Source organism: Ascaphus truei, chromosome 9, assembly GCF_040206685.1.
Source record: "Ascaphus truei isolate aAscTru1 chromosome 9, aAscTru1.hap1, whole genome shotgun sequence".
NCBI classification, from domain to species: Eukaryota; Metazoa; Chordata; class Amphibia; order Anura; family Ascaphidae; genus Ascaphus; species Ascaphus truei.
In genome coordinates, this window is record NC_134491.1 from 5,664,180 (window position 1) to 5,680,725 (window position 16,546).

The 16,546-nt window shown below is 45.8% G+C and overlaps 1 protein-coding gene across 5 annotated transcripts in view; it reads right to left on the reverse strand.

The window, feature by feature from the left end:
* The window catches only part of RASGRP1 (RAS guanyl releasing protein 1), a 231,385-nt gene that overhangs the window by 40,613 nt on the left and 174,226 nt on the right, over nucleotides 1-16,546 (reverse strand). For 3 of the 5 annotated variants that reach the window (XM_075613239.1, XM_075613237.1, XM_075613235.1), the window contains one exon: nucleotides 15,118-15,299. In XM_075613239.1, coding sequence (XP_075469354.1) covers nucleotides 15,118-15,299 — 182 coding nt within the window. The remainder of the gene's footprint in view (nucleotides 1-15,117; nucleotides 15,300-16,546) is intronic. The other 2 variants (XM_075613236.1, XM_075613238.1) reach the window with 1 other exon arrangement.

Consider the following 16,546-nt stretch of genomic DNA (forward strand, 5'->3'; position numbering starts at 1 on the left):
TCTGCACATAAAGAATACATGCTAGGTGTAGATCATCACTCTTGACGATGCATTCCGATGCGAAACGCGTTGAGTAAAGACATCTGAGAGGACAAGGCACCGATTCCAACTGGGAAGCAGAGGAGGGCATACGATCGCAGAAGTGATGTCACAGAGACACCTCAAGTGATCATTCTCCGAGCTCCTGTTTCTACCCGCCTCGCTTAACATACCTTTATGTTTTTATACTTGATATGAGCCCAGGAACACATTGTAAGTGCGTTTGAATTGGGGACTCGGTTTCTTTACCTTCATAAAGCTTAATGATCTGCACCATTGTTCTCCTTATCCCGTTTTTTTCTGAGGTCCACCCATTGGAAAAGAGGTTTCCGAGGAATACCATTGGCACTGATTTGGTTATGCTGAGGCTACACCTGTAAATGTGTATGCATTACACTGGATATTTACATACACATCAAACACGAGATAAGACGTACTGCACAATATTGTGCCCATTTTTCTTTCCGGTCAAGAATCGTTAAGTTTGAAGATAATTTTGATGCAAGAAGAACAAAAGAAACTGTTCCTTTAAAGGGGTGTGAGCTGCATTTTACCTGGTATGTGTGAATGCATGTATGTATGTATGTATGTCTTTATATAGCGCCATTACTGTACATAGCGCTTCACAGCAGTAATACATGTGACAACCATATAAATAACAAATAGTACAAATAACAGATCATAGGAATAAGTGCTTCAGACATAAAAGTGACATTGTGGAAGAGGAGTCCCTGCTCTGAAGAGCTTACAATCTAATTGGTGGGGAGAACGTACAGAGACAGTAGGAGGGCATTCAGGTAAGTGCGTCTCCAGGGGGCCAAGCTTTATGTATCATGTATAGCAGAGGAGCGCAAACTTTTAGTGCTGCGCCCCCGTCTATCTCCCTCCGGCTCTCGCGCCCCCCCTCCCGCCTACCTTCATCCGCGTCAGATGACGCTGCGGGGTCATCTGCCGTCACCCGCGGCACCATTTGACGTGCGTAACTTCACATGGCACCACGGCATCAGATGATGCTGCGTTGCCATGGCGACGCGTCACAGAGTGTTGAATCCAGGTAAGTAAACAGTTGCAGAGGCCTCACGCGATCCCCTGGCATTTAATTTAAATGCCTGTGGGAATAGCGCGGGACCTCTGCAACTGCCCGCGCCACCCCAGAAAAATCTCCCACCCCCCCACTTTGCGCACCGCTGGTGTATAGTATGTATAATACTTGTTTTACGTTTCACATTAAAACCTGTGTTTATTTTATATTATCACAGTTTAATATCTTTAAACACACTTGTGGAGTCACCTATTTTGACTTTTTTTATATGTTCACTATTCATCACTAATGTTTACAAATGATTAACAAAAGGAGCACCCATCACCATATTTGGTGTTATTAAATGCAGAAAGTCAGCAGTGTGTAAGGTTGGATTAGGGAGAGGTAATAGCAGCAGGGTGTTAGGGTGTATAGGGAGAGGTACAGTATTAGCTGCAGGGTGTTAGGGTGTATAGGGAGAGGTAATAGCAGCAGGGTGTTAGGGTGTATAGGGAGAGGTAATAGCAGCAGGGTGTTAGGGTGTATAGGGAGAGGTATTAGCAGCAGGGTGTTAGGGTGTATAGGGAGAGGTATTAGCAACGGGATGTTAGGGTGTATAGGGAGAGGTATTAGCAGCAGGGTGTTAGGGTGCATAGGGAGAGGTATTAGCAGCAGGGTGTTAGGGTGTATAGGGAGAGGTATTAGCAGCAGGGTGTTAGGGTGTATAGGGAGAGGTATTAGCAGCAGGGTGTTAGGGTGTATAGGGAGAGGTATTAGCAGCAGGGTGTTAGGGTGCATAGGGAGAGGTATTAGCCGCAGGGTGTTAGGGTGTATAGGGAGAGGTATTAGCAGCAGGGTGTTAGGGTGTATAGGGAGAGGTATTAGCAGCAGGGTGTTAGGGTGTATAGGGAGAGGTAATAGCAGCAGGGTGTTAGGGTGTATAGGGAGAGGTATTAGCAACGGGATGTTAGGGTGTATAGGGAGAGGTATTAGCAGCGGGATGTTAGGGTGTATAGGGAGAGGTATTAGCAGCAGGGTGTTAGGGTGTATAGGGAGAGGTATTAGCAGCAGGGTGTTAGGGTGTATAGGGAGAGGTATTAGCAGCAGGGTGTTAGGGTGTATAGGGAGAGGTATTAGCAACGGGATGTTAGGGTGCATAGGGAGAGGTATTAGCGGCAGGGTGTTAGGGTGCATAGGGAGAGGTATTAGCAGCAGGGTGTTAGGGTGCATAGGGAGAGGTATTAGCAGCAGGGTGTTAGGGTGTATAGGGAGAGGTATTAGCAGCAGGGTGTTAGGGTGCATAGGGAGAGGTATTAGCCGCAGGGTGTTAGGGTGTATAGGGAGAGGTATTAGCAGCAGGGTGTTAGGGTGTATAGGGAGAGGTATTAGCAGCAGGGTGTTAGGGTGTATAGGGAGAGGTAATAGCAGCAGGGTGTTAGGGTGTATAGGGAGAGGTATTAGCAACGGGATGTTAGGGTGTATAGGGAGAGGTATTAGCAGCGGGATGTTAGGGTGTATAGGGAGAGGTATTAGCAGCAGGGTGTTAGGGTGTATAGGGAGAGGTATTAGCAGCAGGGTGTTAGGGTGTATAGGGAGAGGTATTAGCAGCAGGGTGTTAGGGTGTATAGGGAGAGGTATTAGCAACGGGATGTTAGGGTGTATAGGGAGAGGTATTAGCAGCAGGGTGTTAGGGTGTATAGGGAGAGGTATTAGCAGCAGGGTGTTAGGGTGTATAGGGAGAGGTATTAGCAGCAGGGTGTTAGGGTGTATAGGGAGAGGTATTAGCAGCAGGGTGTTAGGGTGCATAGGGAGAGGTATTAGCAGCGGGGTGTTAGGGTGCATAGGGAGAGGTATTAGCAGCGGGGTGTTAGGGTGTATAGGGAGAGGTATTAGCAACGGGATGTTAGGGTGTATAGGGAGAGGTATTAGCAGCAGGGTGTTAGGGTGTATAGGGAGAGGTATTAGCAGCAGGATGTTAGGGTGTATAGGGAGAGGTATTAGCAACGGGATGTTAGGGTGTATAGGGAGAGGTATTAGCAGCAGGGTGTTAGGGTGTATAGGGAGAGGTATTAGCAGCGGGGTGTTAGGGTGTATAGGGAGAGGTATTAGCAGCAGGGTGTTAGGGTGTATAGGGAGAGGTATTAGCAACGGGATGTTAGGGTGTATAGGGAGAGGTATTAGCAACGGGATGTTAGGGTGCATCGGGAGAGGTATTAGCAACGGGATGTTAGGGTGTATAGGGAGAGGTATTAGCAGCGGGATGTTAGGGTGTATAGGGAGAGGTATTAGTGGTAGGATTTTAGGGTGTATAGGGAGAGGTATTAGCAGCAGGATGTTAGGGTGTATAGGGAGAGGTATTAGAAGCAGGGTGTTAGGGTGCATAGGGAGAGGTATTAGCAGCAGGGTGTTAGGGTGTATAGGGAGAGGTATTAGCAGCAGGGTGTTAGGGTGTATAGGGAGAGGTATTAGCAGCAGGGTGTTAGGGTGTATAGGGAGAGGTATTAGCAGCAGGGTATTAGGATTTATAGGGAGAGGTATTAGCAGCGGGATGTTAGGGTGTATAGGGAGAGGTATTAGCAGCAGGGTGTTAGGATGTATAGGGAGAGGTATTAGCAGCAGGGTGTTAGGGTGTATAGGGAGAGGTATTAGCCGCAGGGTGTTAGGGTGTATAGGGAGAGGTATTAGCAGCAGGGTGTTAGGGTGTATAGGGAGAGGTATTAGCCGCAGGGTGTTAGGGTGTATAGGGAGAGGTATTAGCAGCAGGGTGTTAGGGTGTATAGGGAGAGGTATTAGCAGCAGGGTGTTAGGGTGTATAGGGAGAGGTATTAGCAGCAGGGTGTTAGGGTGTATAGGGAGAGGTATTAGCAGCAGGGTGTTAGGGTGTATAGGGAGAGGTATTAACAGCGGGATGTTAGGATGTGTCATGATAATATCATGAGATATTATGTATTTTAATCCATCTGGTGCTTCAAGGGTTAAAAAAGGTACAACTTGGGCTTAAAAATACAATATGTTGGGTTTGTAACAGGTCAGGACTTTTTCGGGGTTTGTACTTTTCTTCAAAGAGAACTTAATGGACGGGGGTTGGGGGGCTATCCTGTATGGCCCACTAAATGTGCCAGATGGGTTGTATGTTGCAGATAACATCGAGATAAGAGCAGTTGTCTGGCCAGAGTTGGAAATAAAATATGGCCCTTGTGACAACTTTATAAACATGATCCTTTTAGAGCTAGCTTCAAAGGCATTATCTGGAGAGTTATGCAGGGTTCAGGGGGCGTGGCTAAGAAAGTATTCAAACTAAGAGTGTCTTTATTAAAAATTAGAATATCATGTGGTGTCATCTCTTCTGCATAATAAGAGTTACACATCTATAATCGTGTCACAGAATGGCATGTTCTGACATCACACACTGCATGTTTAAGAGGTACTAAGGGACAGATATCCATTTGTCGCTCAAATTTAGGATTAAAATGGTCATGATTAGTGTCGTCGTTACCGTGATGAGTGCCCAAATCTGTTAATGTAGCCCACGTGTCTAAGTATTGCAGGCGGGAAGTTATGGGTACATTTAGATAGTAAGGCAGGATCTAGACGTCATTTTTGTAGAGTTTTTTTTTTTTACTCTGTCGTAAAACTGTCAATCTCGCAGCTGATTTACGATGGGTGTGGGTTTATGTTGTTTCCATGAGGAAAGAATGTATTTAAAGCTTAGTAAGGGTTTAAGAAAATCAGATTTTAACAGAGGTGTATTTTGGACCAAATACATGATTTCTCTTTCTGTGCCAGTGACCTCTCTGGGAGAAAACCTATGGCATTTGGGTAATGTACTGTATAGGGTTTTCTTTTATGTTATATGCGTTTACTTTGAGAAACTGTTCTGCATTTATTGTAATTGTATGTTCTTGTAATTCCTTTTCTGTAATCCAAGCACTGTATTTTTTTATATATTAAATCATTTAATAAGTAATGCTTTGGGCTCTGAATGAACTTTTGCACGCTCTGGAGAGAGTATTTACATTTTTGAACACATTTTGCTGCAATGGATTTCTGTGTGTTAAAGTGCTCTATCATTAACAGGGACCTGGGACCCTAGTAAATATTAATATTACATATTTTATTTGCATTTCATGGGTGTTGGAAGCGTATATATTATTGCAATTGAGTAAGGGGTTAATATTAACTCATTGGAGGTACCTTGCGCAGTCGAACGGTGAGTTTGCTAGAGTAGCCGTGTGTATTAACCCTGGTTGCATATCTAACTCATGTGCCCGCTTGTATGCTGTTCATGACAGGTAGTATATGGGTACGGATTTAGGGGAGATATTATCCATTTGAGGGGCCTTTGCAGGTGAAAAGTGGGACCGCTTGTGAGCGGAGCAACCCTTGTCCCGTATGCAGGTCACGTGCTCACAGGTGTGTTGTACATTACAGCAGCGGTGCGCAAACTGTGGGGCGCGCCCCCTTGGGGGGGGCGCAAGATTATGTAGGGGGGGCGCGGGCTGCGTGCGGAGAAACCTGGGGGCGGGCAGAGCTGTGCACGGGCGGCCAGAAGCTCCGTGCTGCTGCTTCTATGTGTCTGTGTCTTGCAGAGGGGGCGGGGCTTCTCTCTGCACACAGACAGCCCCTCCTTCTCTTCCTGTCTGCTTCCCGCACCAGTTTTCAGCAGCATGGGGGGTTGGGGGATTGGAGCATGTCGCCCCCCCAGATGAAATTGTGTGTGACTGATTGTGTGTGTGTATGGGGGGGGGAGGGATTGAGTGTGTGGTGATTTGTGTGTGTGTGGGGGGATTAAGTGTGTGTGTGTGGGGGGATTGAGTGTGTGTGTGTGGGGGGGGATTGAGTGTGTGTGTGGGGGGGGGAGGGGTTGAGTGTGTGTGGTGGGGGGGATTGAGTGTGTGTGTGTGGGGGGGAGGGGTTGAGTGTGTGTGGGGGGGATTGTGTGTGTGTGTGTGTGTGTGTGTGTGTGTGTGTGTGTGTGTGTGTGTGTATTGTGTGTGTGTGGTGATTTGCGTGTGTGTGGGGGGGGGGGATTTGAGTGTGTGTGGGGATTGAGTGTGTGTGGTGATTTGAGTATGTGTGTGTGGTGATTTGTGTGTGTGTGTGTGTGGTGATTTGAGTGTGTGTGTGTGGTGATTTGAGTGTGTGTGTGTGTGTGGTGATTTGAGTGTGTGTGTGTGTGGTGATTTGAGTGTGTGTGGTGATTTGAGTGTGTGTGGGGGGGGGGGTTGAGTGTGTGTGTGTGGGGATTGAGTGTGTGTGTGTGGGGGGGGGGGGTTGAGTGTGTGTGTGGGGGGGATTGAGTGTGTGTGTGGGGGGGATTGAGTGTGTGGGTGTGTGGGGATTGAGTGTGTGTGTGTGGGGGGGGGGGATTGAGTGTGTGTGTGTGGGGGGGGTTTGAGTGTGTGGGGGGGATTGAGTGTGTGTGTGTGGGGATTGAGTGTGTGTGTGGGGGGATTGAGTGTGTGTGTGTGTGTGTGTGGGGGGGGGGGGGGGATTGATTGAGAGTGTGTTGTAATGCAGTGGTGCGCAAACTGGGGGGGCAATGAGGCGCAAGATTAGGGGGGCGCAGGCGTCGTGCGGCGAAAACTGGGTGCGCGGGCCGACGAAAAAGCTGTGCGCGAGGGGCAGCCAAGAAGATGTGCACAGGCGGGCAGCCGAAGATGTGTGCGGGTGGCTAAACAGGATAGTGCAGCTGGCGGCCTCGTGATGGTGTGTCAGCGAACGCACAGGGGCTTTGGAGGTACGGGGAGGAGCACGCCCGAGCACGGTGAAGTCAAACGCCCCTCCCGGTGTCTGCCCTGCAATAGCGCTGTGTTCCTGCTCTCCTCCGCTGGAAACCTGCTTCGCTGCGATCCTCTGCAAGTGAAAGGGTCGGCTGCCACTATATCAATCGTACTATGAATGTACAGAAATAATTTTAAAAAACACAACATTGAAAACGGAAAAAAATAAATAATACTGTAGGTAGGAGTGTGGATGACACTGGGGATGGCAAGACAAAGAGCAGGGAGGGGAAGAAAGAAAAAAAAGGGGGAGAGGGGAGAGGGAAGGGAGGTAGCAAAGAGGTGTATGAATGCCCCCCAAAAGTATTGCCTTTGTGCACGTACGCTCTCCCAAGCTTGGCGCTTGGGGAGACAAACAAAATTGACTTTGAAGTGCGCTCAGCAGCAGTCAATACACACACACACAGCCACACACACACACACAGCCACACGCACACACACACACACACACACACACACACACACACAGCCACACGTGCACACACACACACACACAGCCACACACAAACAGCCCCGATCCACGCTTGCAAAATTATGCAGGACACCCTGTGCTCATGCTTGGAGAGTTGTTGATGTCACCGCTCTCAGCGGCAGCATGGACGCAGCCTAATTTTGCAAGCGCGAGCTGTTAAAATATGTAAGTATTTGGATTTATATTGTATACCGTTTAATAAAGGGTTTTTTTTTTTTTTTTCCCATGTGATTTTGATTACATCAGGCAGGGGGGCCCCGAGAAATTTTATGGATGAAAAGGGGGGCTCGGCATAAAAAGTTTGCTCACCCCTGCATTACAGGATATAGATGGAGAGGTGCTGAAGATGGAATATCCTGAAAACCTAACCTGTTTGGGGGGTCTTGAGGACTGGAATTGAGAAGTCCTGGGTTAATATGTACTTGTACAGCTTAGAAGAGAAAGAGAGAGAGAAGATATGATAAAATCTTTCACATATGTAAAGGGTTCATATGCACAGCTTAGGGGAGAGAAGAGATACAGTATTGATGGAATCTTTAAAATAAATAAATGGTTTCAACAAAGTACAGGAGGGAACATGGATTTAGCATAGGGACCTGCTATTGAGGCTTACCTTGACGTTGGTTAGCAGGCTTGTCATGATTTGATCAAAAGATGCAACCAAAAAAGTCTCCTTTGTCATACAGACTTAGGCTACGGCCCCGCTCCCTCAGTCAGCGCGCCCGCACTGCATGCAGGCAGCGCGCTGAGAGCCACAGACCGCTATCTGCGGTCTGTAGGGAGCGGCGGCCGTGGTTTGAGCGGAGGGGGCGTGGTTTGAGCGGAGGGACCCGCTACTCCCCCCCTCCCTCCACGGGCTCGGTCTCCGGGCTGCCGGAAGGTAAGCAGCTCCCTCCCCCTTCCCCCACAAATGCCCTCCTCACACACGCTGATACACACACACACACACACACACCCCTATCTTGTGAAGGAAGCTCTCTGACAGCTCCCGCTCCCGATAGGCTCATCAGCGCGCCACGTGACGCGTCACCGCTCGGGATCACACTTTTCTTGCATCCCCTGGCGGCTGACGCATCACAGCGCGTTGTGAGCCGTGCAGCGAGGGGGGACTGGGACCGGCTCAAGAAGGATTCCCCTGCTGGTGAGGAACGCTCACGCGACCGCGCGCGCCGCCGGACGGAGCGGGACCAAAGCCTTAGGTTTCACTATGTATATGTCTCACCAGATATTATTAACCCAATGGGAGAAGCGCAGGGATTCACTTCCTGTTTTTCACAGGAGGGAACATACTTCAGAGAGAGAGCAGTGCTTGTGCAAAACGTTCATGCTCTGAAACTGTGGGGTGGCAGCTAAGGGGAAATGTCGGGATGTACTTCTTTATGCAAAGGGTGGGGGATTCCAACAAAGGTGTTGGAGGTGAATATATTTTGGGAGTGAAATGTTATATGGCACAGACATGAGGGTAAATCCAGCAAAGGATTTAATGGGGTCTGAAGTTTCACAGCAGATATGAGAATGAATGAACTAGATGGGCCGTACCTGCCCTTTTTTAATGTTTATTTGAAAGTAAGGTAACTTTTTTTAATGTTTATTTGAAAGCAAGGTAAAGCAGTAGTACTGTTACTCAAGATGCTCCTGCCACGGGTGAGTGGCTCTAACACCATCACTCCCAAAAGGACTAGTAATGCAATGCTTCCCTTTCTAAAAGTATCACTTTACCATGCGAAGGATAAACAAGTCCCGTCGCAGGCAGGACGAACAAAGCACGTTATGTCCGGAGTCACCAGTCAGCAGTGGCAGCTGTGACAATACCGAGCACAGCCAGCTGAACGAGGCCTCTGCACAGTGTATTGTTACTGCTGCAAAGCGAAGAAGCGCTGAGAGGCGGACATGCTTCCAGAAAAGGGGCGGTCTTTAATTACACAAAACGAGAGGTAAGCGACCCAAGTATCTCTCTAAAAGTGTGCACCCCTAATACAGAACAGCATTGAAACGCGTCAGGTGGAGGTGATTAAAACATAACATTTACTGTGTTCAAATGAAAATGAAGGCAACAACAAACTTACAGTAGCACAATTAAAACTAGAAGGGAGGAGCGGGGACGCGGATCTGGTAAGGTAATCAGATCAAGGGTCAGCTGAATAACTGACCCTTAATTTACATTTTTTACATTTTTTACATGTTATGTTTTAATCATCTTCACCTATCAAATTTGTTCTTTATTAGGTGTGCACACTTTGAGATATACTTGGGTCTCTTCCCCCTCTTTTTGTGTATTACAGTTAATATATATATCTCAATAGTGTAGCACCCAGCATACTATTATACACTCATTATCCTGTGCTTTCTAGTGGTTAATAATCTTTCATTATTATTATTACTACAGTAGGGCCCCGCTTCTCAGCGTTCCGCTTCTCGGCGATCCGCCGATACCGGTTCCCGACTGCAGTCCTTTTTTCGCGCATGCGCAGAAGGGAACGCCAAGTCCACGCATGTGCAGAATGCTGCATTGTGGGACGGCGCAGGAGGGAGGAGAGATGGGAAATTGACGATGGACATAGCATTTGTGCGCTCTGCACAAAAAAAAAGCTATGTTCCGCTTTTCGGCGGGGGCCTGGAACGGAACCTGCCGAATGTGTTGGGCCCTAATGTATTATCGTTTATTTGTAAAGCGCCAACATATTCTGCAGCGCGGTACAATGGGGGTACAGAGTTATGTATATTACATGAACAATAGGAGAAGAAACACCAGATGGAGCAAAGACACTGCCGCGTGGATAAGTCCCTAAGAAATGCACTCTGTCTGTGGGGGATAGTACCTAAATCAGCCGTTAATGTGCAGTAGAAGACAAAATACCTGTCCTATGTGTAATGGAATATGGTAAACTTAAAATCCTTTAATAGTAATTAATAAAAATTAATTTGGAACCAGAAGGTAAATAACAGTAGAAATTAGTGAAATAATTGTGGTGCGTCGTGCGTGAGTCCACTTAGTGACTAGGGTATACGGCGTAGTAAGCCGCACAGCCCAAAGCTGTGCGTGTACCCCTGTCCTGGTGTGGACCAAACAACAAACGGTTACCGGTAAGTAACTAGTCAAACAGCCCGGCGAACTGGGAAAAGAACCAAAGTCATGAGTCAGACATACCCAATAAATAATGGGCCGACAAGTGATTCTGCTATAGTCACAACGTCAATGCATATAAAGCCATCAGTATGTATTCTGACACCAACATATGGTATATTAGTCAGAAAAGCCCATTGCCCTGTTACAATGAAGATAACGTAGACAATGAAATCACACAAAATATCCCAGTGTGTTGTACACACAGGGAAAGGTGACCCACACTCGAGCCTGGGTCTACAAAAAATGGTTGAATGCAAGATGGACTCAAAGCACCTGCAGCTCCACGCACATAGTACTCACAGAATGATGAGCTGTTATTGCTACAGCCATGACAATCGATTGGTAACCTAACTGCTGAGGTGTTCAGCAGAAAACAAGAGAGCATTAGCAGGTAGTAATACTATAATGTAACTGATGCTGTATCCCGCATAGGCTAGCCCTGAGTGTTACTAACTACACACAGGGACGGGAGAGAAAAAATAGAGGTCCCTGCAAACCAATGTATACTGTCCCTGCGGGGAATGGCAGCAGTGGTAGTACTGAATAACGGATCACTAACTCCCCAATACTATCCCTCAAAAACATACCCCTACATCATACATACATACATACATACATACATACATACATAAACAGTTACATACAGGGGAGGACAAACATGCACAGATCCAAAGAGGTAATGAGAGCCCTGATCCTGAGAGCATACAATCCATAGGGAATAAGGGACGATGTTGAAACAGGAAGGTAAGGTGGCTGCTTATTGTAGGACAAGGTGTGTCCCAGGTTAGAATATGACTCATTGTGAGAGCTGAAGCCATTAAGGTTTGGGGGTGGGGGATGTTGCATAGGGCGGACATTGGCCCACAAATACAGCTGGTACCAATGGGGTTAGAAGGGTGGGGAGGTGGAAGTTAGAGGTATGGTGAGTAGACTTCCTTGAAAAGGTGAGTTTTTAAACATCTGAAGGCTGGGGGAGCGTCTGATGGTGCGTGGTAAGGAATTCCAGAGAGAGGGGGCAGCACGGGAGAAGTCTTGCAGGCGGCAGTGAGAGGAGGTAATAAGGTGGGAGGAAAGGCATGTGTCGTGGGCAGAACATTGGGGGCGTGTAGCTATGTATTTGGGAATGAGGGCTGAGATATAAGGGGGGGTGGCAGTGTCTTTGAGACCTTTTGTAAATCATTACTAGAGCTTTACATTGAATTCTAAAGTATATGGGAAGCCAGTGTAGGGATTTGCGCAGTGAAGCAGCAGAGGGAGAGCGGTGAGTGAGGTATATGAGTCTAGCAGCAGCATTTTGGATGGATTCGAGTTGGGACAGGTGGACATGGGGAATGCCAAGTAAGAGAAGGTTGCAGAAATCTAGGCAGGACATGATGAGTGAGTGGATTAGGATTTTAGTTGCATTTTGAGTGAGAAAAGGGAGAATCTTGGCGATATTTCGAAGGTGGACATTGCAGGACTTTGTGAGGGACTGAATACGAGTAATGAAGGAGAGATCTGAGTCAAAGATGACCCCTAGACAGCGGGCTTGAGGTGTTGATGTATATTGATATAGAGACTGACGCTCAATATAAGTGTTTAGACTCACAGAAATACTGTAGACATAAGATTAGACAGGAACTTTCATAAATCCATATCCTCATGTATGTAATGACAATTTAAGGGGGGAGGGGCAAAAAATAAAGGACCAAGCGGTCAGTCAGCCAGACTGCCGCAGGTATGATCCAACCGCACCCCCCCCTTAAAAACCATACCTCCCCATATAGGCTCCAAGGTAAAAATATAAGGGCTATTGCCCATTACCTGACCACGGGGGTACTTTGAAGTCCAAAGATCATCTGTAGGTAAGTTCCACTTGCGTGCAATCCTGGTAGGGTATATAACAAAATTGATGAGAGCAAAGGAGCACTGCTGGTAAGAGAATCCACAAGAAAAATTCTTATAGAAAAAATAAAGGGCACAACTCCATGACTAAAACTGAGGGTAGTTTATTCCATGAATACACAGAGACGAAACGCGTTGGTGCGTGGGCTGTGTTTCTGTCTCTGTGTATTCATGGAATAAACTACCCTCAGTTTTAGTCATGGAGTTGTGCCCTTTATTTTTTCTATAAGAATTTTTTCTTGTGGCTTCTCTTACCAGCAGTGCTCCTTTGCTCTCATCAATTTTGAGGTGTTGATGAAATTGTGGTGTTATTGAGAGTGAAGGAAAGTGTGGGTGAAGCAACGGCAATGGAAGGAGGAAAGAATATTAATTCTGTTTTGGACTTGTTTAGCTTTAGGTAGCGGTGAGACATCCAGGAGGAGATTGCAGAGAGATAATTGGAGACACAGGACAGGAGATAGGTGGAGAGGTTAGGGGAGGAGAGAGAAATTGGGGTGTCAACAGCATGAAGATGATGCTGAAAAACAAATGATTGTATTAGTTCACCAAGAGAAGAGGTGTAGAGTGAGAAGAGCAGAAGAGCAGAGGCCAACGACAGAGCCATGTGGGACCCCAACAGAAAGAGGGAGTGAAGAGGAGGAGACACCAGAAAAGGCAACACTAAAGGATAAAGGAGCGGTTGGATTGGTAGGACTTGAACCAGGAGAAGGCTCATCACAGAGGCCAATGGAGTGGAGAATGTTCAGGAGAAGGGGTTGTGATCAACCGTATCTAAGGCAGCAGAGAGATACAGTAGACGTAGTAGTGAGAAGTGACCCTTAGATTTAGCTGTGAGTAGGTCATTGGACACTTCTCTTAGTGGAGTGTAGAGGACGGAACATACAACCTCACAATTAGATAATGTGACATGCTCAGTGTCACAAAAAAATGGCATTGGTCTATAAGCTCTGACCTTCCACTTCAGAAGCCTGTACTACCTTTAGCACAACACTTTTTTACCTTCTCCCTGTTTGTAGTCTCAGAGGTACGTTTACTTATTATTTGGCTAATTAAAAAAAAAAATTTGTAGAGATAATGATGTATGGTGGTTTGATAGTTACTCCCTTTTCTGAGCAGTAAAATGGTTAACTTGTTAAAAGGCAAAGCAACAAAGTGTCCTGATGTAACAACATTGATTGAGCTCAACTGGAACTTCTCACTTCAGATTCAGACTGTGTACTGTATCTGTGACATTTTGTCTCCATGCGTATGGGGCTGCACTTCTCAGCAAGCTCTGTGCAGGCTCTGTACCTACAGAACACCCCTCCTTTACCCCAGCTCAGCAGCTTTTCTAGCATTGGATGTTTCAGCTACAGTACCTGTGCGAGTTTAACAGCAAATCATTTCCTACAGAGGGTTTTAGGGGTGCCATGTATGGCATGTGTTCTTCTGTCCTCCCGCATGGAGGCAGGCTCCATGTCTTTACCGCCCACCTTTCATTTGCTGAATTGAGCCTTGCTCTCTGCTGCTCAGCTTTAGCTCCTGTATCATGGTTGAAATGGATCAATCCATCAAATCTCACAGTTTGTCTAAAAATAAGCTGTTATTTCACACACAGTCAAGCAGTTTATGTAAACTTAGCACATCTCACAGCTCTACACACTCAGTACATCAAAACACCTGAGCAAATGAATCCATTTCACACTGCAGTATATCCTTAACCAGATAAACCTCTTGCCACAGCACTAAGCCAGTTTATAGAGAAAGTAAACAAAGCAACGGAAAAAAACGTATTATTCTTAGTACACCAAATAACAATGCACCCTAAAATAAATTAGACTATTTGATAGCATTAAAACACACCCTAAAGAAAATAACTGAGAGAAGTAAAACATGCTGCATACTCAGGCCGAATCCATGGTGAGCGCGACGGTGCGGGCGGTGCGATCAAAATGCCGTACCTCTATGAGGCCTGCCATAAAGCGTGCGACCGCTTTACAGGTCCTCTCACAGGCCCCCCCCGTCACGTCCACATAGACGGCACAAATCGCTCCAGCTAGAGGCACGCCTGAAGCCACGCACACGGTCGTGCACGCACCCACCAAGGACGCGGCCTTAGACACATAATTTTGCACCGCAAACTTACTAAATTAATTACTTTCAAATCAACTGCAAATCAGAAGGGTGATGCATCAATGATAATTTGGAGCAAAACTGATGCAAATTGTGTAATTTCTCTATTGTATCTCTTTGTGTCAATGTAAGCTTGTGATTTGGGGAGTGTTAATAGGAGGAGTTACACTCAGTTACATGATGCACATATAACCCCTCTGTGAGTCTCTTTTTTATCTTATATTTGCATCAACTGCGCAGAGTTCAACTTATTTCACTTCAATTCAGCACCGACTCCACATGCTTATCCAGCTGACGTTTGGTTGGTAACTGTCCATGTTTTGAGGAACTTGCTTTTCATTGTAAACCTCTAAATCATCTTACAAATAGTTTGTCAGAGCTATGTGTGTGAGTGAACCAAATTCTAACATTTTTAGTCTTGCTCAAGCACCTTTTTTTTAGGGAACCCCAAGAAACTTACTATAGTGATTAGGAATGGGTTTGGATACTGGCAGAGAGGGGAAAATACCTATTCTAATGTAGTTCTCTATTAAAAAAAGGAGTTTGGTTTATTTTAGTCTAGATAAAAATCATTGTTTCTTTGTTTAAGGTACAAAAGACCACAGTTATAGTTGACCAAACCCCTCAAAAGTCCCTGATGCCCTCAGGTGATAAACAGCGCAAGGATTTTGGAACTCACCAAAACATTGAATACACATCTGTATGAGGTCGTCCATGATGGCTCCTTTGGAGAACTGTCCCAGAGGCATCATAACCTGGAAGGGAGTGACGGGGGGCAGTCTGGGATGGGAGGCACAGTGGATGATCTGCTTTAGCTCCAGAGCGAGTCTGGGGATAGTGGTACATCCATGAGGAAGTCTACTGCGGAAGAGAGAAAAAGCTGGGCTTAGCATCCTGGCGGCTGTTACAGCAGCATAATTGGAGAAAGCACAGACATGAGAGGGTTGCACCCCAGGAAGGGAGGGACAAGATAACACCCCAATCCCACCTCTCCTTCTCAACTGCAACTCCCAGTCTCCTTTTCATCCTTCCACTTTTCAAATGAGATAAACAAGTCACTCTCTGTTAGCAGTTTATTTCATGTCGAAATGTTCGAAAGCTTTTTTTGGTACAAGCCCATACAACTTTACATGTTGAGAGATTCTCTGCTTTCAGATTAAAACATCAATAGGAATCATGTGTTCTTCTCTATTCTGCATATAATCATCGTATTAAAAACAGACAAATAGGGTATTTTGGATTAATTATTGTGGGGGTGGCATGTTGGACCATGCTAAAAATGAAGGTATACAAGAAACAGCAAAGATAACCTTGAAAGAGCTGAATGGGAGAATCCATAGATTTGTGTATTTGAAACATAAAGACATATAGGTCCATATATTTACTAAGAGGTTCATCTGAAAGGCATAGCACCTCTTAGTAAATATGGGCCTAATGTAATAAACCTGCCCTTAACCTTTTTATTAAACTCTTTATTTTAAGATTTTTTTGTGCAATTACAGAAACAAACAGTATCACATCTTTAACAATCTCTAAACTGAGGTGGGTGGGAAGTAAAGGGAATGTGGAAGGGGGAACGTGTGAAAAAACGAAAAGGGGAGAGGGATTGTGAATAAACACAAAGCCAACAATTACATCCAAGATCAAATTGGTATTAAAGCTGCAGTTCAGTCTTTTTTTTTTTTTTTACATTTATTTTTTTACTTCAATAGTTTTATGTGTGCAATCTCTAATTACCTAAAGAACTGTATAGCTGCCAGTCAATTCGTTCTCCATGTATTGATAGGTCGAAATTTGGTGACATATTAAAAGCTGGCATTTGTTTATATTCTGCTTGTCAGTCAGTGGAAGCTCATGAATATTCATGAGCACTACTGCACTGACATGTGCTAGAGGGAGGGCAGGGCTGACAAAGGGGTGTGCCAGGGCTTGTGACAGGACATGAAGGGGCAGTGCCTTAGTAAATGGCTGTTAAAATAGAATACAAGAAAATTGGTCTTTCAAAGTTGTTGTTTTTAAAACAGAAAATGCTAAAGGTATTTTTTCTTACTACAGAACTGATTTATTAAAAAAACCCACACATGCAGGATATTGACTGAACTGCAGCT